Below are 22308 nucleotides of genomic sequence, written 5' to 3'. Positions count from 1 at the left end.
CGACTTGAGATGGTGGTGAACACCTGTCTTGAAGACCTGGAGGAAATAATGAGATTGAAGAGAATGTGGCAGTTGGTTCTACAGGCAGTTAAAATAATAATAATAAAAATAAAATACATATTATCTCACTCTTCTCTGCGCATGTATGGTCAGGATAAATCGAGAGCCAAAGTATGGTAAAAACTGCAGGTTTGTTTTCTGATTCATGTTCAACATTTAACATTCAATTGGAATAAAGTCGTTCCTCGATGAGAAACTGATGATTGTGGACAAACAGACAAAGCAAACAAATTGCTTAACCCCACGTTTTGCTTTGTACATGGAAACAATATCAAATCGGAATCGACTATTAGATTCAAGGCTGAAAGCACCAACGTTTTTGGTACAACCTCAAGACCTCAATGAGGTGAGATGATAAAACAATGAAGTACCAATAATCAGGATGAAATCACCCATCGGACTTCGCACTTTCTCATCTCATATTTGTGTTTATATTTAAAGACCCAGTTTAACATCTACCTGAGGGACAGTGCACCTTGTGAACAAATTCAACAGTTTATAGTCGGGTCCACGGGTCGGGGTTTTGGTGAAGCGACCAAAATCAGGAATCACTGCTCACCTTCACCCTTTCATTCCTCCTTTTTTTCCCGGCTTTGGAACAAACTCCCACACTCTCTTCAATCCCACTCTTTCCTCCAGGTCTTCAAAACAGCTGCGCAACACCATGTCTTATCTTCCCCCATCCAAAACCATGATCTTTTCTACCCCCGTTAATCCACCCCAAACCCACCTCCTTCAAATTCACTGTAGTGTCCATCTTGTTTACCCCATCTCTGCCTTTTACCACCTCCTTTATGGCTCTCCTAATGTCTCTTTCCCACTGTTTTGTGCTTCCCTCTCATCTCCTGCTCCCCATTATACGTTCTGTGTGCTTGCTCTCGTACGAGCCTCAACATTGTGTATAATATAACATATATATATATATATATATATATATATATATATATATATATATATATATATATATATATATATATATATATATATATATATATATATATACATATATATACATATATACACATAATGCGGAGGAACCAGTTTTGTGTTGGCAAAGACTATTGAGCTTGCCTGACTTATGGACTCGAAAGACCCTTTTCAATGATAAATCTTATAGGAATCTTCGACAATGAAGCCGATTCTATGGGACTACTACTTTCCCATCACAGACAGATCGGTGGTCTCTCTGTCTTCTACCACCTCCTTTCTGCTCTTGTACGCTCTGCCCCTTCCATGTTTCTGCAAGGTGCACATGGTCCACCATCAACCCCCTTCTTGTGAAACTCTCTCTCTTCCTCCTCCCCCCCTCCAATGGAACCAACTTTCAAATCGTCTTCAATGTCATTCTTACCTCCAAGTTTTCAAGACAGCCATTTACCACCATCTCAGATCATCCCCCATCCAAAACGATGATCTTTTCTACCCCCGTAGGAACACGAAACAACTATGGATGTTCTATTGTACAAATGCCTTTGGCTTTGGTTTTTTTTGGCCCAAGTCTCCTACGAACAGGTTGGCCAGGCATGACAGTCACCACAAATACTGTAGGACGTAAAGGTGACAGGAATTTCTCATTTGTTCAAGATGATGGCAATAACTCGCCTACATTTCACAAAGTACACACTGTGGGATATTTACCATCCACCAGTGCTGATAGACGGGTCCTCCTGTTAAACGTCCTTCAGATGGGCGATGCACACACTGATGCTATCCTCAACCTGCATGAGAAACATCAAGCTGTGTTGACATTCGAACACTGCCTAGACAGTTCAAAGGTGAGTGCACATACCTCCAAGCAAACCTGTCAGCCCTGATAACTCACCTACCCTTCGACAAAGATACCGTGGGATATATTTAGTCGGCCAGCCAATGCCAAACGACCGGACACCCGGTTTAACACCCACCTGAGGGACGGTGCATCTTGTGATGCAACACTCTACCTGCAAAGAACCAATTCGACAGTTTATAGTCGGGTCCACGGGTCGGGAATTAAAGTCAGACGAGATAGTTCACTACACGTGCAAGACACCGTCGGACCGTATATCTCTCACAACTACCAAATTAAAAGTTTAAAAGTTATTGTTAGTTCACAACTATGATTTTTAGTTGTGTGGAATAATTGAAAACAATTCGCTAATTTAATTTTGAAACTTGTGACATTCAAATCTTTCCTTCAAAACTTTACAGTAATATTTATTAATTTGTATGCAGACTCTGGCTCCTTGGCTGCATTACTTTCAGGGGACACTACTGCACCACAGATGCAGTGCCCCTGTTACCAGAAAGCTGGTACTCATTTTGCTGACCTCAAAAGGATGACAGGCTGAGTCAAACCACCTCGTGTCACTTCAAGTGACCCTAGGATCTTGAGGCAGCCACCTTAACTGTGAAGCCAACACCAGACATTTTTAGATCCTCGTGGAGGATTTCCAAGTCTTACTTACGTTGTTGTTCTTGTGGACTTTTTTGTTTCACAGCCGACAGTTTTCATCGAAACTTCCTGAAACTTGGCATATATATGTAAAAATACCCTGCGAAGACAGTAACCATCTCCGATTTTGAAAATTCCTCCTAGAAAAAAAGTTATGACGTCAAAATATCTCCGCTCATGGGAATCGCCTAAAAATTATCTCCGAAACTCGGCAAGCTTTTTGAATTCTGTTTGCGGGAATTGAGCAGGGCATTAGCAGAGATGAATTACCGCACATATGATAAATCACTATGACGTCATATCAATTTTTATGACGTCATCCCTATTTTTGCCATTTTTTGTTTCACAACCCAGAGTTTTCGTCGGATCTTCGTGAAACTTGCCATGTATATGCAGAAAGCCCACGCGCAGACAGTAACCATCTCCAAATTTGGAAATTCTTCCTAGAAAAAAAGTTGACGTCATAATATCGCCGCTAATGGAAATCGCCGATACCATTATCTCCGAAACTAGGCAAGCTGTTTGAATTTTGTTTGCGGGAATCAAGCCAGGCATTAGCACAGATATAATTTATCGCAAACCTGATACATCACAATGACGTCATATGCGTTTTTATGACGTCATCATTAAGCGGACGAGGATCTTAGCTCATTTGAGCTTGTTTATAACAATGTTGGTTGTACATTTATTTGGAATCCAAAACCCGTTTAAAATTTCCGCACCATTGTTCATATTTAAGAGGTGCAAAGGTAACTCCAGGTTCCTGAGACAGCTGAACGTTATCACGACACAGGGCATGCAAGGGCGGATGGATACCCCAAACAGACTCGTTCAACACACTATAGGAGGACAAACCTATTCGGTCTCACAATGTACACACCAATGTGAACCACCATTATTATACATCACGACATGGGTTTTAAACATGAACGATTTACTACAAACGATCTATCAATTCGACCTCGTCGTTAAGTTAAAGTTGGTTCTGGGAAATGAGTTGCAATTAAAACAATGACCGCAAGCCTTGTGTGGATCCAGTGGGATATTTACGGATACAAGACTGGAAAGCGAAGGCACGCACGTACGAAGTGCAGGTAAGCTGATCGGGTTGCCCTTCTCGGAGCGATCTTCGGTCCGGAGCCGATTCGTGCAGGGGGAATAATCCGCCCAGCACGACCTGTCCCGGCACGCTCCATGTACTGGCTGGAGAACTCAGCCCCGACTGGGAATCTGGACGCTCGGCGACGAACGGGCGGACAATGCCGACAGCAAAAACGATCCAGAGTCCAAAGCGGACCGGCCGAAGAACGAGTCCGCGAGTGAACAGCATCCGGACCCGGATCGGCAAGGCAGTGACTCCAGGACTGTGGGTACCACTCAACCCCATGCACGCGCTCCACCTTATGAACACCTTGGGGCTCCGCCCCAAACACCTGCATTATCCCCTCCCCCTTAATCAGTGCAGTCCGCACATCGTGAGTTCAAATGCTGATTGATAATGATTATCGGTACTCTTCTGCATCATAATAAGTATTGTTATTTAACATTTTAAATGAATGAGTACGAATTAACAAAAACGCTTAAACTCGATTGAATTGGTGATTTAGGCCTGCATTCGGCAACTGAACGTTTATTTTAAGAACCATAAAATGATAACTTCTAAATTTAAGAAAACAAAAATATATTTTTGAAGTTTTAAAGCAGTCCGAGGACATTAAGAGGATGTTTTACATTGGAGAGGGCCACACCTGGGCCACCATGCTTGTGCTATATAAGCAACACATCCATTCAATCCATCAATTAATTTATTTAATTTCACTGGAAGTGGGGGAGAAGCAGGGACATCACAAGGATGTTGTTTTGTTTTTTAATCTATTTTGTTTGTTTTTTGCGGGGGTTAGATGGGGGGTTAGTAGAGTGAGGGAGGAACAGACCAATTACACCCACAACACATTCACTTTTAAAGAGACCCTCTCACAGACATCACAATCACATGCATACAATCACCCACCCATACCGCAGCTACCTCCCATCTTTCCACCATGCTTGTAGATACCAAACTAATTCCAGTTTAAACTTATCTTCCGTTTCTACTGCCGCTACCTTCGTAGGGAGACAATTCCACGTATTAACTACTCTCTGAGTGAAAAATCCCAAACTCTCCTCTTCTTTAGCCTTAACATTGTGTATGGCCCCTGGTCCTGTAATTGGTCCTGTTATGGATTTTTTTTAACCCACCCCGTTGTGATCGTTGAAGGATTCTAACTGGCCGATTGTGGAATCCTATTTAACTTCAGGCAGAGTTTAATGTTTATCCGATTTGGTAATAAAATCCTGCGTAAAACCCACCGACACTGATAACCGATGTCCACACAACAATTCCTTTCTTTGAAACAATTTATTTTCTAATTATCCACCATACACTTCTCACCCTCATACAATGAACTTAAGAATCCCCATTTGTTGCAATATTATTTGGTTCTATTTCATTTATTCTTACTTTAAGTTAACAGTTAAACCAACCCGATTCAATTCACTTCCAACATTACATCAGAGAGTTTTATTCTAACTTGGTACTTCGTCAGTCCCAAGGAGTACAAGCCACTGAGATTCTATACTTCCTCACGTGTTTGCACTGAAACAATTTTACATTTCAAAGCATTTTATACTTTCATGGGAGAGTGGTGGGGGCTACCAACCCAGACTACAGACGTGTCTGTTAGGCGAGAAGCCACTACATACATTTCGAGGCAAAGTTTCGTTATCAGCTCAGGTCATACTGCTCCAGACCAAGACATTCCATCAACATCTCAGGCAAAAGCCTCTTGGACAAATAAAACAGCCAATTCAACTTGTAGCATCAACTTACATTTCTAAAACCCCATTCGTTACAATTTAGAATACATTCATATAATTTTTTCCCCCACAGTCCTGCTGAAAATATATTCTGCACTTAATTTGTCAATACCCTTCACTACATTACCTTAAACATCTCCATCAGATTCCCTTGTAATCACTTCCTTTCGAATATATGAAGTCCTGTCTCTTTTAGCCACCTCTCCTTCACCACTGCTTGCCCTCACCACTCTGCATCACTCCACACTCACCCAATCATCATCACTGTCTTCCCTCACCACAGCCTGCCCTAGATTCTCCCTAGCTTCATTCCTCCCTTATCATACATTATACCTTCCACTCTTTTTTCAGAGCACAAGGACATCTTGCCTCACCCTCACCTCACAACCTGCACTCACCCCACCTTCACCATAGCCTCCATTTACTACACCCTCATCATTGCTAATCTCCTCTGCAGACTCCCTCTCAAAGCGTAATAAATCTTTAGCTACAAACTGTTCAGACTCTTGTACCTCCTGTATGTATACCTTTTCATTCCTTTAACGAATCTATAAATAAAAGAAACCTTAGGTGCGCCACTTATACACACTTCCTACAACAAAGACCACCCACTGTGTCCGCTATCCCTTATACAGCCCACATCAACCATTTATCACACCTTTTATAATCTTTCTCTATTCGATTTGTCCCCCAATTGATTCACTCTTCATTAACTTGCTTCCCAACCATCTTTTGACTACCCTTCTTTTCTTCCACTTCCCACCAACTAATACAATCCCAGGAAAAATAACTCACTACGAACAAGACTAGGCCTGCACTGCATTCACTACAGTGACTACGACGAGACTACACACTTCTAAACCAATACAATCACGTGCTATTCTGCTACTAACACTACTGCAACCTTCTGCAACAAGGAATACACCACAAATTGAACAAAACCACGATAGTAATTATTAATCAGAACAAAAATAATCTCTTATCCTGGTTTGTCACAAGGAGTGTTGGTTGTATACACCCACTAATCTCCTCCAAGATCAATGCTTGTGTTAATAAACTTGCCTTTCTTTTTGTCTTTTGACATGTCTGGATTTCATTCCACATCGAACTTTTGTAAATAATTATCATTATTTTTGCAGGACCAGATAACTTTATGGGATCATTAGATGTGTCACAACCTCATTTCTCTGACTGCAAACAGACATTTTGGTGATGCAACAGAACATCACCAAAAAGGGCAGTATGAGTCGCTGTCGACCATTCCTTCATCCGATTCCATCCCTTCCCACTGTGCCCGTCACAGCCACACCACAAAGAGAGACACCATAATCCCCCACCAATCCCCCACCCCCACCATCAATCAATACCTTCCTGGCTTCAATATTTATTTACTCAATGTACTTTGAATATTACAACATAACACTTTGGTACAAAGAGGCAACCGAGTAAGGTGTACGTTGTTGCTAAGACAGCAAACATTTCTGTAATGTCTTGGAAGCTGCCTTGGGTGCTACTGTAAGCTGGAAGGAAGGCCAAGGCTACCATGAAGCAAATGATCATACTAAAGTTGATAAACTTTGGCAAATTAAAGGCCATTGAGAGCTTGCGAGCCTCTAGGGTGAGGATATAGCAGATGCCAGTCAGAATACCAAGGTACATCAAGGCACTGATGGGCCAAGCCGGAGAAGTCACAGTACAAGTCACAATGATGGTACCAGGACGAATTTTGGTGTTTTCTACAACGACAGAGGAACCTTTTAGGATCCAGAATAGGCAGAGTACCATCTGAATAATTCCTGCAGTGCAGCTAAGAATGTGGGTCACATGCTTGGACTGACCCATTTTCCTATCAGCATGATGTCCTTCATCTGGTAAGACACAGCAGGCACAACATAGTTAGAGAACTTCAAATCAATTAAGCAAAGCATAATAATTAAACTAGGTGTCGATTGTATTTGAAATTGTTCATAACTCAGACGACTTTACAATGTGCTGAATCTCCATGTACTGTATGAAGAAAGGATGAAAGACCAATGAGGTGCTACTAAAAATCTCTGCCACCGAAGGTGGACGGAGGTTATGTTTTCACCCCTGTCTGTCTGTTTGTCTGCGAACAGGTTATCTCAAAAAGTTGTGGACGGATTCGGATAAAACTTGGTGGACACGTTGTGTGTGTGTCGCAAGGTCGAATTGATTCGATTTTGGTGAAGATCTAAATCCGAATCTGGTTACGAGAATTATTTATTTTTAAAAGTGATTCGTCACCATTGAGAGATAGGGCCAAAAAACGATATATAGCATGGCATTTCAAAAATGTATTGGGCCAGATATGTTCTTGTGGATCAGGCATTACGTAGCAGAGGTATACGCTCTACTGAGTGTCCTTCTGGTGTTTAGACATGAATTTCTTCTTTTTAGTTCCATACATTGAACATGTCCGCTTTTGTATATCTCTATTAGTTATGTACAACTGTTGTTTTTACTTTTAACACATGATATCTTTTAGTGAGAGTTTTATTTTTACACTTGAGACAATAAATTATCGTTGATGTTTCATTCATTCTATTTATTTATGTGAAATTTTAAAATGTTCTTCAGAGTGCGTAAGCCTTTCTTTCATTATATATAATTGAATCTTAATTTGTAAAATATAAAAAAATCCTCAAAAACGTCATTAATTGATCATCCATTTATATAACCCAATATATATTTAATAATAGTAGTTATAATAATAAAAAACAATAATAATAATAAAAATAAAAGGTCATCATAAAAAATCATTGCATAAACAAAAATGTCGAAAAAACACTGAAAGATTTCAATTCATTAAGAAATTATTTTCGTTAGGGCATTAATCTATAAAAGAAGACCCAGAAAAACATTTTTAATGACTAGAAAATGACTATAAAATCATCTTGACAAAAAAAAAAAAAAAAATCACCTTGACTTCAGTGTCATTTATTTTCTGTAAAGATATGGATGATATACCTTCACTCCAAGATTTGGATAAATCAAAAAAGAACCTTATTATATTTGATGATTGTGTCAATGAGATAAACCAAATGGTTAAGGATAGCTATTACACCAGAGGGAGACATTCTTCTTGTAATTGTATTTATATTACTCAATCATATTTTCAACTCCCTCGTCACTCGAAAAGAAATAATGTTCATACCTTTATTATATTTAAGCTAAATTCCATTAACACAAATAATTTTTGGAGCAACAATTGTTTAACTTCATGTTGTAAAAAGGAACTTGAGAAGTAAATGAAACACATGACTGAAAAATAGAAATACAAGTCGAGGTTCATTCAAAGTACACCGCCCCCATGCCAAATAAATAAATAAACCAGGCACAACAAATCCCACCCATTTAAGGCATAAAGTTATTTTGGGGATCAAATTTAAATTTGATACATCCTTAACCTGAATGTTGATTATAAGGACTAGAATAAGGAATATTTTAGTCTTAGTTTGAAGTCAATTAAACCATTTTTGACAAAGTTATGAGCGAAAAAGATTTTGACCTTTTCGTGACCTGACCTTGACCTTTGACCTAATTGGACCCAAAAGTTAATTGGGTCGTCCGAGGTTCATTACCCACCTGTGGATACAATTTGACAGTGATTGAGCCAGCAGTTTTCCCATAAAGTTGTATTTTCATAACCATGTTTTAGTTTTAATAGAAAATTTGTAATTTTCACCGATGACCATGACCCACAAAACTTCTGACCCTACCGATCTTCACAAATATGCATTTTCACTATAGGAATGGGTAGGATTATAAGTGACAAATAGAATAAGGTTCACTATAAGCTTAGTTTGAAGTAAATCAGATCATTTTTGACGAAGTTATGAGTGAAAAACGATTTTGATCTTTTTGTGACCTTGACCTTTGATCCAATTGGACACAAAAGAGAATGGGGTCATCCAAGGTTCATTGCCCACCTGTGGATTAAATTTGATAGTGTTTGCTAAAGCCGTTTTGCCGTAATGTTGGTAACAGACAGAGAGACAAAGAAACAAACAGACAAACAAACCGGCCGATTACAATATCCCGCTCCCTCCCTCCGGGGGGCGGGATAATGACAAATCCTTCAGCACTCGACATTGCCGGGGCACCTTCGGCACCCAGTGATGCAGCTTTGCAGCACATGGAGGCAGAATTTAGAGGGAGCCGTGCACTTCTGAGATGAATGTGTACAAATGTTATTTAGTTTATGTGCACAAAAATACTTCTAAGGTGAATGAGTACAAATGATACTCGCCGTGCAGCACATGGAGATGGAATTGGGAGGGAGCAGTATACAATAATGGATTGATTAAGTGATGAATTGCACAATTACAATAAAGAAATAATAATTGTAAAATAATTCATTTCTTAATCAATTGGCTAAAAGCATCCCAAAACCACTGTTTTTTTTTTTTTTGTATACCTTGGTCGAGGCTCGTATGAGAGCTAACACACAACTCACAGCAAGGAGGCATGAGACAAGAGGGGCGGGAGTGGAAGGGACAAAACAGTGGGGAACAGACACATTAGGTGAACTGTGAAAGGGAGAGGGATGGGGATGGGATGGGGAACATGGCGAAGAGAAGATGGACATTTCAGGGACTTTCAGGAAGGAAAGTAGGAGAAATGAAGGAAGTGGGCTTGGGTGGATTATCGGGGGTAGAAAAGATCGAGGATTTGGATGGGGGAAGATATGAGGTGGTGGTGAACAGCTGTTTTGAAAGCCTGGAGGGAAGAATGGGAAAGAATAGAGTGAGGAAGTTTATTCCAAAGGCAGGAAAAAAGAGGAATGAAAGAGTGAAGATGAGCAGTGATTCGTGATTTTGGTAGTTTTATCAGAAGGGGGTTGTTGGCGGACCTTGAGCGCCCTGTGGAAATGTGGTGGGGACAAATCACAGAGAGAGCGGGGGGGCAAGGCTGGAGAGGAGTCGGTAGAAGAGAGAAAGACCACCGACCAACCTGCGGTGATTGAGTGAGAGGCCCAAAGACTCAGCTTCATTGCGGGAGATGCCGATGATCTTAAATGCCCTGGTTTCGACAGCGTGAAGCCGAGAAAGGTGGGAGGCAGGAGCACCAGCCCAGAGGGGAGAGCAGTACTCCATCAGGCTACGGACAAAAGCTTTGTAAGTGGTCAGGAGCTCAAGAGGGCCGAGGAAGGACTTAGCACGACGGAGGATTCCCAGTCGGCGACTGGCTTTTGAGGCGAGGTTGGAAATGTGACTTTCCCAGGAAAGGTCATGGCAGATAGTGAGACCTAGAAGCTTGAAAGAAAAGACTTCTTCCAGAGGATTGTTGAGAAAGTGGATGGGGGGTTTTGTAAACGGTCCTTTCGAAGAGACATAGTGAGAGTGTGAGATTTGTCTGGATTGAAAGACATGTTCCACGTGTTGGACCAGTTTGTGATTTTATCCAGATCTGCAGTGAGCGAAGAAGCTGCTGCTTGCCGGTCTGAGGGATGACAGATGGTACGGCAGAGGGTGGAGTCGTCGGCAAAGAGAAATAGAGGATTTTCCAGAGAGTCCGAGAGATCATTGATGAAAACCAGAAAAAGAACAGGGCCCAGAACGCTACCTTGAGGAACTCCAGCCTGCACAGGAAGAGGGGATGAAAGAACTCCATTTAGGGCCACACGTTGACTGCGACAGGAGAGGAAGTCTGCGAGCCATGAGTGGAGATGGCCTTGAATACCATGGGAAGAGAGTTTGGTGAGTAGGGCAGGGTGCTAGACTGTGTCAAAAGCACGTGATATGTCCAGGGATACAGCTCGGATTTCCTGTCTGGCATTGAGGACCTCCATCCATTGATGGGAGAGCAGAAGCAGCATATCCAGGGTAGAGTGACCTGGTCTGAAACCAAATTGATGATTGGAAATCAAGCCATTGGAGAAGAGGAAGGATTTCATATCTGAGGCGATGATGGATTCCATCACCTTGCTGATGATTGGGAGAAGGCTGATTGGTCTGTAGTTATAGGGATCTGTTTTTGCACCTTTTTATGCAGGGCAGTGATGTTAGCAGATTTCCAAGCAGATGGCAGATGACCTTGGGCAAATGAGAGGGTGAATAGAACAGAGAGAGGGTGAGCAAGAGCAGAAGAGCAGGCTTTGAGGACACGTGGGCTGATGCCGTCTGGACCAGTTGCAGAATCTGACTCGAGGTTTGAAAGCAAGCTCTCCACCTTGTCAGGAGAAAAGGATACAGAGTCCAGGGACAGTTGGGTGCGACTGGGTAAAGTGGGTAGAGATAGTGATGGGTTTAGGACACAAGATTTAGCTGCAAACACCGAGTTTAGACATTCAGCTTTATCACGTGTGGAATCAGCAGTGCGGCCATTTGAGGTAAGGGAGGGGATGGAGGGGGAACATACACCAGAAACAGATTTGATTAAACACCACCAGGATTTTGAGGAGGGAGAGAGGTTTGAGAGTTCAGACTTCAGATGAGAAAGATGTTGTTTTCTGGCTCTCCTGAGGGTAGATACACACTTGTTCCGAGCTTTGTGGAAAGAACTGAGATTGCCCTCAGTTGGGTTTGCTTTCCATGAGGCAAAGGCAAGTTGTTTCAGGACAACTGCCTCGCCACAAGCTTCAGTAAACCAAGGGCGGGAGGAATGGTAAGACAACTGAACACGAGAGGGGATAAATCTGTGCATGAGGGAGAGCAAGTTTCTTTGAAAGAATTCCCAGGATGAGTTGATGTTTGAGAAAGTAGTGATAGGAGACCAGTCTGTAAGTTTGATGGCTGCTCGGAGACCCTGCCAGTCGGCTTGAGTGAAATGCCAGACTCGACGGCGGTGAGGTGGTTCTCTGATAACAGCCAGAGAGATGTCCACTTTAACAAGGACGTGGTCAGAAGAACCAATTGGAGCGAAGGAAGAGCAGCAGATATTGTCAGGGAAATTTGTCAAAATCAGATCCAGAAGAGATGGAGTACCATTGGTTGAGATCCGGGTTGGGAAGTTGACCGATTGAGTCAGTCCCATTGAGTCGCAGAAAGCTTTTGCTGAGGTGCCATGGCAGGTGAGAGAGGTACCCACACCTAGCCAACTGGCGTGATGACAATTGAAGTCACCACATAAGAGGAAGAGAGAGTTTGGATGAGAAGATAGAAGATGGTCCATGTTTTCGGATAGTGAGATGTAGATGGAGTCATCACTGTTCGGTGGACGGTACAGTACACATATAAACATGAGGTGGGAGTGGAGGGAAGCCGAAGCCAGAGGTATTCCTGGGGGTGTGGGGGAGTGAGAGCAGTGCAGGGAGAGTGAGGAATAGAGTCTTTGATGAAAAGAGCAACACCTCCACCAGGACGAGGCTCAGGTCTGTCATACCGTAAGAGGGAGTAGCCAGGGAGAGATACTTGGGAGTCAGACACGTCTTGGGAGAGGAAAGTTTCTGTTAGGCAGATAATGTCTGGTTTGTCAGTGGCAACCTGTATGGAAAGATCTGAAAGGTTTGAGCGAAGGCCCCGGATATTTGAGGTCCACACTTTTAATGAAGAGGTAGGGGAGGAGGCTTTGGGTGCAGGAGGTGGAGGGGGAGGGGGAGGGTAGGACAAGGGACGAGGGGGGCAGGTAAGGAGGGTTGCTGAAGGAGTGTGGGGTATTGCAGAACAGCGAGGGGAGGGGGCCGAATGAGGAGAAAAGGCTCTGTGGTGCTGGGGAGAGAGGGGGACAAGAGACAAGGAAGAAGGCAGTTGAGGATTTGAGGAGGTGGAGTGAAGAGATGGAGGTAAGAGGGCAGTGGAGGGAGGCAGGTTGGTGGATGAGAGGGGGGCAACTTTGAGAAGGAAGAGTGAGGGGGATGAAAGGTGGGAGAAAGGTGAGGGGGGATTTTTGAGAGAGGTGAGAGGGGGGCTTGGAGGGAGAAGAGTGGGATGGTTGCTTTGAGAGTGAGAGTGAGGGGTGAGGGGGTGAGTTGGCACTGAATTTGGAAAAAAAGAATGGTTGATGGAAAGCGAGCATCCATGGCAAACTGTGGTTTTTAAAAGTTTTAGGTCAGAGATGCGATTTAACACAATTCTTGATGGGTGCAATGAAGGCGAATTCAGAGCATGGAGAGAAGAAGCGCTGTAATCGTTGGATTTTTTAGGCAAGGAATGAAGGAGAGGTCGAAATGAGAGCAGTCTGTTAAAATAGCAGAAGAGTAGTGCATTGTGAAACAGTAAAGAGTACCACATGTGTGAGAGAGGAAGATGAAGCATTATAAGATCGTTTTTGTTGTTAAAAATAATGTACGAGAGAGTTCAACAGATTAGGACATGGAAGTGTGTAAAAAAAAAAAAAAAAAAAAAAAAAAAAAAAAAAAAATCGAGGAAGAAGACGAGGAGGAAGTTGAGGAAGAAGAAGAAGCTGAATCGGGAGAAGGGGAGGTGAGCGTGTTGTTGTTGGGTGGATATATATATATATATATATATATATATATATATATATATTTGTTAATATTAATATATGAGAGTTCAACAGATTAGGTCATGGAAGTGTAAAAAAAAAAAAAAAAATCGAGGAAGACGAGGAGGAAGTTAAGAGGAAGAAGAAGCAGAATCGGGAGAAGGTGAGCGTGTTGTTGTTGTAGGTTTTTTTTTTTTTTTTTTTTTTTTTTTTTTTTTTTTAGATAAGAAAGATTAGTTGGGAGAATGGGGGATGTTTGGAAAGTGGGGAGGATCAAAATTGAAGGTAATGGGGAGGATAGAAAATGAAGGTAATGGGGAGAAAAAACAAACAACAAAAAAAAAAAACGATCGAACACCGAGTGGAACCGGTAGGCCTCAAGCCTACGCCTAGGCCTCAAGCACAGGTAAGAACGTCGACAAAAATACTCACAAAATAGCACGATTTTTGAAACAAAACCGAACTAGCAACACACAGTAACATGTAGGTGAGAAAATTAAACAGTTAAAACGGGACAAATAACAGCCGGAAACTTAGCTTTGAGAATGTCAGCAGGGAGCCCCAAAGGAGACCTCTCGCTGCTCAAAAACCGGAACCGGAAGTCCTTTTTGACTTTTTATGTAACTTTTAAATATGTAACTTTTTGAAAATTAAGTAATTAATCTAAAAATCAAATAATAAATTGCTGAATTGATTAATCAATAAATCAAAAATACACTTTATAGCCAAATCACTTGTTCACTGTTGTGTCTAAATATCAGTTTCCTTGCTCAAAAGGTGCTTAAGATATTGCCCAGATGAGAAAGAATATAAATAATAAATTAATAAATCGATAATACTTAAGTAATTAATCAATTGATAATTAATTGATGAATAAAAGAATTAAAAATACTGTTTTTGCCAAAGCACAGCTTCACCTTTGTCCCCAAATTTCAGCTTCCGAGATTAAAAGATGGCTGAGATATTGCCCGGATAAACAAGAAAGAAAACAAACAAAAAACAGAGCAAAAACTGACTACTCCCTTCCTCCGGTGCCCGGCGATAACGTCATGCATCACCTGGATATAGAATTTGGAAGGAGCACTGTACAAGATCGTTGTTATGCAAGATAAAATATTTAATGACATTTTTCATTAAATAAATACAGAAAATGGATGCAGATGAAAGAACAAGAAAATTGAAGGAACATCAAAAAATATTTTCAAAAGTTGCTCAACAACAAGAAGACATATGAAAGAATCAGATACAAAAACGAATGGTGCAGAAGCATATGAAAAAAAAAACAAGAGAAAAATTTTAAACTACTTTCAAGAATTCCTCAACAATCATCGCTTCCGATATCAAATCCTTCCTCTTCTCCAACGGCTTGATTTCTGACCATCAATTTGGATTCAGACCAGGTCACACTACCCTGGACATGCTGCTTCTGCTTTCCCAAGAATGGATGGAGATCCTCAATGCCAAACATCTCCCACATTTGACGAAATTATTTATTTATTTATTTATTTATTTATTTGCAAACCTCATCATCTGAGATAGGCCCACATTGTCTTTTGCAAGAGTAAACCATTGGAATGCCAGTACTCTGGCAAATTCCTAATTATGACCATGATCTAAAGTGAGCACTGCATCTGTGGCACAATAGTGATGTAACCAGCAGGCTAAATTTATGATTGTATCCTGGTGTAATTTGCATTAGCCAAATAATAACTGTCATTCAATTTGAACCTCGAGAACACACCACATCACACATTACCTGATTTTACCTGGAGAACTTCCATGACTAAGAAAAGCTCACTAGCAACAGCCAAAGTAAGGCAGATACAGGCTACAGGCTCCCTAAGCTGACACGATAGTTGAGTGGGCCTCCCCACAAATGGAACACAACTGGCAAAACAGGCGGCCAGAGCAAGGAGTAGGAGGTGCGGTGGCTGAGCTCTGGACAGCATCAGGGTCACGGCGAGCGTGAGCACCATCCCCAGAGCTGCGAGAACCAGTAGGGCGATGGCCAATGGGTCGGTGAAGGACAAAAATTCCTCTGGCATTGGTACACAGCTGTTCCGCAAATTGTTCGACCAGAAATTTCTGGGACATTTGTAGCATTCCAGTGAATCTATACAAAAAATATAAACAATCGACGTTACTCGTTAATATAACCACAGTAAAAAGCAGTGATTTACTTCAGTTCAATAAATCCAAGTTTTGGTCATGAGCTTATCTGAGTGAATGCAAATCATTAAAATATTCCACAATACATAGGAATATCATTATAATCGTTTTTAAGTTGGCCACTTCCTTTAAAGTACAGCTTGATCTGGGAAGCTACTTCCCCCAAGCTCAACAGCTATGTTTGTCTGAAGTCAAATCATGTGCTTGATGTCTAGAAGAGAATAGGCATCCTTCTGTCTCGAAAAATGATAGGCTGCGTCCTGCTTATCTCAATTTCAAGGAGATGAGCAGTGTCTGTTATGACTAAACAATCCAATCTGGGAGTGGCAGTCTCGCCCCCAGTTGCTGGAGACAAACAAAGTGGGGAGTAGAGCTGGCTACAACTCTGGCCCTGTGCTAAGTTCGCTTATGCTTTCTGGAGGCAGTTGTCCTCTCTTCTGACAATTTCACACCTGATGATAGAGCATGACTGCAACTGCCACGGTTCTCAGTCAAGGCTTCCCAAGTGTCAACACAGTTTTCAGCTGTCTTCATATCTCTTTTGCAAGCATCTTTGAAGCAGGGCTGGGGATGGCCCCTTGATCTTGTGCTGGTGACTAACTCACTATAGAGCATGTCCTTTGGGATGCAACCATCCTCCATATGATGTACGTGACCAAGTCATTGGAGATACCGCTTGCTAAAGAGAGCAAGCATGCTGGGTACACCTGGGCAAAGGAGCACCTCTGTATTCATTACTCCTCCCACCATGGAATACCAAGGATTCGCTATAGACAGTGGAGGTGAAAGGTAAATTGTCCAAGACTGAGTTCGGTAAAGAAGGGTGCTGAGCACACAGGCCTGGTACAAGCGGAGCTTGTCTTCTCTGGCAGCTTGCCATTTGTCCACACTCTCTTGCTCAGCCTTGACACACTGACTGTGGCCTTGGCAATCCTGCTGTTAATTTCTGCATCCAGAGAGAGGTTACGAGTAATGGTGGACCCCGGGTAAAGCTCTCAACTGCCTTGAGGACATGGTCGCATCGATACTGATGTGGGATTTAGTTTCCACATCCTGACCCATGACATTGGTTTTCCTAATACTGATGGTCAATTCAAACTCCTTACAGTTATGAAATAGCCATTTACACCAGTCAATGCAGTTGATCTTATTTATGTGCAGTCAGTGCAGCAGCATCTGCGAACAGCAACTCTCAGATAAGGACCTCCCTCACTTTTATCATTACACGGAGCCTTGCAATGTACAATTTCCCACCTGTCCAAGTGTGTAGTTAAACACCTTCAGTGGAATCTCTAAAGGCATACAGCAACAGTAGAGAGAAGAATATTCCAGAGAGTGTGTGTCAGTGCACAGCCCTGCTTCACACTGCCGCTGATCCTGAAAGCTTCAGATGTCATTCCATTGTACTGATGTTGCTATGCATGTTCTTATGGAATGACAATATCAGGCTAAGCAATGCAGGTGGACAGCCAATCTTCTGTAGCAACTTGAAAAGTTCACTTCGAATGGCTAAGTCAAAGGCCTTGGTTAGGGCAATGGAAGCAATATCAAGGGGGTGGTGCTGCTCACCCCTTTTCTCCTGCAGCTTCCTGAGTGAGAAAATCATGTCCATAGTTGACCGTCCAGATCGGAAACCACACTGGGATTCTGGACACACACACAATGCCAATGTCTGTAGTCTTCCCAAGAGAACTCGAGCAAAGACCTTTCCCACTGTACTCAGTAACGAGATGCCCCTGTAATTATCACTGTCACTTCAGTCTTCCTTACTTTTATGCAGGGTGATAATATTTGTGTTCCGCATATCTTGGGGCACGGATCTTTCCTTCCAACAAAAAGACAGAGAAAGTCATGGAGAGGCTACAACAGAACTGGTTTCAAGGGATATTCCATCACTTCCTGGGGCTTTGCCACTGGCGAGATAGTCAATGACCTTGCTTAGCTCTTTCATTGTTGGTTCCTTGTCCAAATTCTTCATCACAGGGGGACCAGTAATGGATTTTAGGGCTGCATCTGTGACCAGGTTCTCAACAGGATGGAGCTCAAGGTAGGTGTTTCACCCATCTCTCCATCTGTCATTGATCACCTCTCCTATCTTTAACTTTAGTGGACCTGTTTTGATTGATGCTGGACCAGTTGCCCTTTTAATGCCTCCGTACATCCCCCTTGCATTTCCAGAGTCGGCAGATTGCTGAATGCTTTCACACAGATTCAATGAATAATCGTTGGCGCAGCAACAGGCAATCTGTTGTGCCTTGATCCTGGCTGCTTTGAGGCTGTCACATGTACTCTGGCTTGGCGAAACTTTTTAGTTGATAAGAGCTCTCCTCTTGGCCTCTGTAACTGGCTCCATTTTGTTCCAGTGTGCCATGCACCAATCAGTATTTCTTTGCTCCCTTTTCCCATATGCATCAAGGACTGAGGTGTAGATTGTATCACGCACTTGATCCCATCTTGCTTGAACACTGCAGCGATTCCCAAAGCAGCCTGAAAAGGTCTGGTCCAATGAGTCAAGGAACTGCTGGGTCTTGACTGGGTCTGCCATTTTATTGACGTTGATCCGCACCTGCCCATTCTTTTTGGAGTGATGCAGTTTCTTTGGCTTGATTTTGACCTTAATGGCTACAAGAAAGTGGGCAGTGTCGCAATCAGCAATGTGGTAATGAGGAGTGGAGAGGATGGTATTTCGAGCATTTCACCTCGTGAGGATGAGATTCAACTGGTGCCAGTGATGAGACCTTGGATATCTCCATGATACTTTGTGCTGCGGTTTGGTCCAGAAGTAATTGTTCGTTGCACACAGTTCTCTGAAACAGAACAGTTTCAGTAATCTCCATCCATTCTTGTTCATCTTTCCAACTTTGTAACATATGAAACAAGTTCGCCAGGCAGTGTAGTCTGTCCTCACCCTACCGTTGAAGTCTCGCAACAAATACAGAACTTCTTGCTTGGGGATTTTACAAATGGCCAAAGAGTCCAGAACTATAGACTATAGAAAATGTTCAAATTTCTTACTTGTACAGGCATTTTAGAGAACAATTTGTCAAACAGGCTTTTCTCAAGGATTAGAATGTGCTGAATCCATTTCCGGAATATGACAAGCAGAATTCAACCTTTGTTTCCAATGAAAAGCAGAAAACAAACTTGGCCACCATGAAGATGGAAAATCAAAGGTTTCTTCATAACTCATGAGTGTTTTCAGAAAAGTCTAACTGTAAGAACTGAAGTAAATAAACTTTGATAAAAAAAAAACATCAAAGCAATATAATCGTTAATATTTAATCACATTGTTAGATATAATGCAAAAATTTGATCTAAAGAGCACTTAAAAGCAACACTGGTGTGAACACTACTAACACCCCCTTTCGTGTATGATTTTGTTGCAGATTGCCGAAACCACAGACATCGATACGACATCATAATGGAAGCTGTACGTAGCCTTAAAAGGAATACGCCAATGACCTTGGAGCTATGTGTTCTCTATCAAGAAAACACAAAAGATAAACTGTTCAAATGTACTGAAAAGGTTAAATCCACATTGCAAGCAACAGCACATGCGAGAACTACATTCAGAGATCCAGAGGACAGCAATGCAATTGAAAGACCCAATTCCACTTTTGCTTCAGAACCAGATCTCTACCATAGATCTTGTTATGCAACGTTTACAAGCAAAGTCCACATTTCAAGGCTTGAGAAGTCACACAACAGTTCATCAAGCAAGGCGAGTTCAAGTGACCAGGCTGCAGGTACAATCAGACCCTCCACGATATGCATTTGTAATGCACCTGCTGTCAACTGGGAAACATGTATGTTTTGCCAAGGCCACAAATGCTAAAGAAAAACTTAAATCTGTCACAATGTTCAACATCACTTCCGGTTCCAGTTCTTGAGCTACGGTGGCATTCATCAGTCTCTGCCAACTTTCTCAAAGATAAGTTTCCCAGTTGTCTTTTGTTGTATTTTTACTGTTATTTTGTTATCTCCATGTTTATGTTATCTCCATGTTTGTTATCTGTGTGTTTGTAGTTCAGTTTTGTTTTAAAAAACTTGTGCTAATCTGTAAGTATTCGTCGGACTTTTCATTTTGAGTTCCTTGAGGCCTAATCATTTCCTCATTTGAATGCACGATGGTGATTATTGTATTTGCTACTTATTACCTTAAGTTTTTTATTTTCACCACAATCCCTCCACCACTCTCTCAATTCCTCCCAACTGTACCTTCTGTTTAATGTCGTGAAAAAAATATATATATATATATTCCCTTCTCACCTTATACCTCCCGTAACCACGTCACTTCCTCTATCTTCTCTTCCTTTTCCTTCTTTCTACTCTTTGACAATCTATATGTCCAATCCCACTTTGATCATGAAGGTATTCACCATACACATTCACGATCTTTTCTTCAACCTTTCCTTTACCGAATCTGACCCAATATTTAACAAAAAAACCTGTCTTTTAAAATGTTTCAACTTCCTCTTTCACCCATGTGGTTCTCTATATTCTATCATTACTCTTCTTTGTCAAAATAGGCTAGTGGCCAAATGAGGTTTTGGGTGGCATACCCCTCCCCAAGGTTGAACATGTCACAACCTATTTTTTTCTTGAAGAGGGATGTTTGGGGAGTTAGAAAATCATGGTTGTGAACGTGAGATCATTGCACAACATTGTGAAAATCATGTTTACATATGTACCACTGCAGACTGCAAAAATGGATTTCATCGCCACAGATTTTGGCTCATATTGGCTCATATATTTGTTAATACTGGTGCAACAAACACAAATTTGGTACGAAAATGTGTGGAATGATGACATATATATCTGTAAAAACCATTTGTGATGTAACAAAGGCTTTTATGTGACCTTCAGGCAAAAATAGTGGAATTTTACTCAACAAATCAGCTTCGGGTTTACCAATAAATATCAACTAAACAATTAATTTCTTCATAAGTATTTGAGTTGTATTACTACATATTACATCAACATAATCCAAGTTTATTTACCCTTTGAAAAATATATCTAATGATATAATTGTCACTGAAATGATATAGTTATAACTGAAATCATACGTCGCCCCACTAATGCTGACCGATAGAAATCCCGAAGCAGATATGCAACATGAAGAATTGACTTAAGATTCTGACACAATTGTGAAAGTGACTTTTATAGACATCATGATGATATAAGCTATTTCACATATGACGATAATGAATTCATAACATGCACCAAGACATTTCTGACTCCTTAGTATTTTTCCCAGGTTACTCCCTCCTCCTGTATGACAGACCTAAGCCTCGTCTTGGCAGTGCATTTGCTCTCTTTATCAAAAACTCGATTCCTCACTCTCCATGCACTGCCCGAACTCCTCCACACCCCCAGAAATACCCCTGGCTACAGCGTCCCTCCACTCCCACCTCATGTTTTTCTGTGTATTGCACTGTGCACCAAACAGTAATGACTCCATTGACATCTCACTCGCCGAAAACATGGACCAACTATTATCCACTCATCCCAACAGTAGATGATAAATGGGGTTTCTGGGACGCCCATTCAAATGAATGGGGGAAAAGGGAAAAACTTTCTGACCCAAGCCCCAAAAGCTCAAAATGGGAGACACACTTCCTCCCCACCTATCCCCTTCCCTCCCATACAAGCAAATGTAAAATTGAGACTATGAAAGATTGAGACTTACTGATTAAAGCACTTCTTCCCTTTCATAATTTCATTCCATTCAAAGAGGGACCAACGAATATTTGTCCATGTTCTACTTTTGGGAATAACTTAATTTTCTTTCAACATTCATTTCCATCGAGTATATTCACTTTATCTCTTCAAGCACGAAAGAAAGGGAAGTTCACTATCCCTCCTTCGGTTCTGCAAAATTGGGAAGTGCCTTGGAAATGAGGAAGTATTCTGTGAATAGTGTTTTTACTTGGCCTATGTCTTGAAATTTGATATCTTAAGACTTAAATCATCAGAACACTAACAGAACAAAGTTTAGCTAAAAGCAAGCAAAAACAACTTTTAATCAAAAGAAGATATTTAAAAGTAAGTTTTAAATGAAAGAAAAGATGAAATCTCCATTTCAGCTCTCACACACGAACCAAGCCAAAAAAGCCTGAAGTCATTTCCTTTATGAGACACACCTGAAAAAAACCCATTGTTTCCACATTTCCTAGACGAGTAAACAACTCAGACTATTTATTGCAAAATGCGAACTTCGTATGTTTTATTCAGAATATGGAGTGTTCAGAAGATTACTCCGACCTTGCATATCAATCGCTTTCACAAGATGAGAGGTGAGATCCCAAAACCAATTCATTATTTGTTGTTTTATACACAATTAAATCACGATACAACCAATAATTATTGTATGTTTTTTTTCTTACAGG

General features: G+C 41.4%; 2 protein-coding genes across 2 annotated transcripts in view; both read right to left on the bottom strand.

The window, feature by feature from the left end:
- LOC147034447 (extracellular calcium-sensing receptor-like) overlaps positions 1–10224 on the bottom strand; it is a 40115-nt gene extending 29891 nt beyond the window's left edge. Inside the window, exon 1 of the mRNA XM_085883518.1 lies at positions 7186–10224. The gene's annotated coding sequence lies outside the window, so the exon portion shown is untranslated. The remainder of the gene's footprint in view (positions 1–7185) is intronic.
- Positions 6740–22308, bottom strand: part of LOC147034445 (extracellular calcium-sensing receptor-like) — a 109251-nt gene continuing 93682 nt past the window's right edge. Inside the window, exons 8-9 of the mRNA XM_085883550.1 lie at positions 15507–15863; positions 6740–7215 (exon numbers count right to left, since the gene is read on the bottom strand). Of these exons, the coding sequence (XP_085739676.1) occupies positions 6740–7215; positions 15507–15863 (833 nt within the window). The remainder of the gene's footprint in view (positions 7216–15506; positions 15864–22308) is intronic.

This window comes from Eptatretus burgeri, chromosome 1 (genome assembly GCF_056783735.1).
Source record: "Eptatretus burgeri isolate ZD-2024b chromosome 1, Ebu_testis_v1, whole genome shotgun sequence".
In the NCBI taxonomy this organism is placed as follows: Eukaryota; Metazoa; Chordata; class Myxini; order Myxiniformes; family Myxinidae; genus Eptatretus; species Eptatretus burgeri.
The sequence above is the reverse complement of the archived record's forward strand: the minus strand, read 5'-3'. Positions and strand labels throughout refer to the sequence as shown.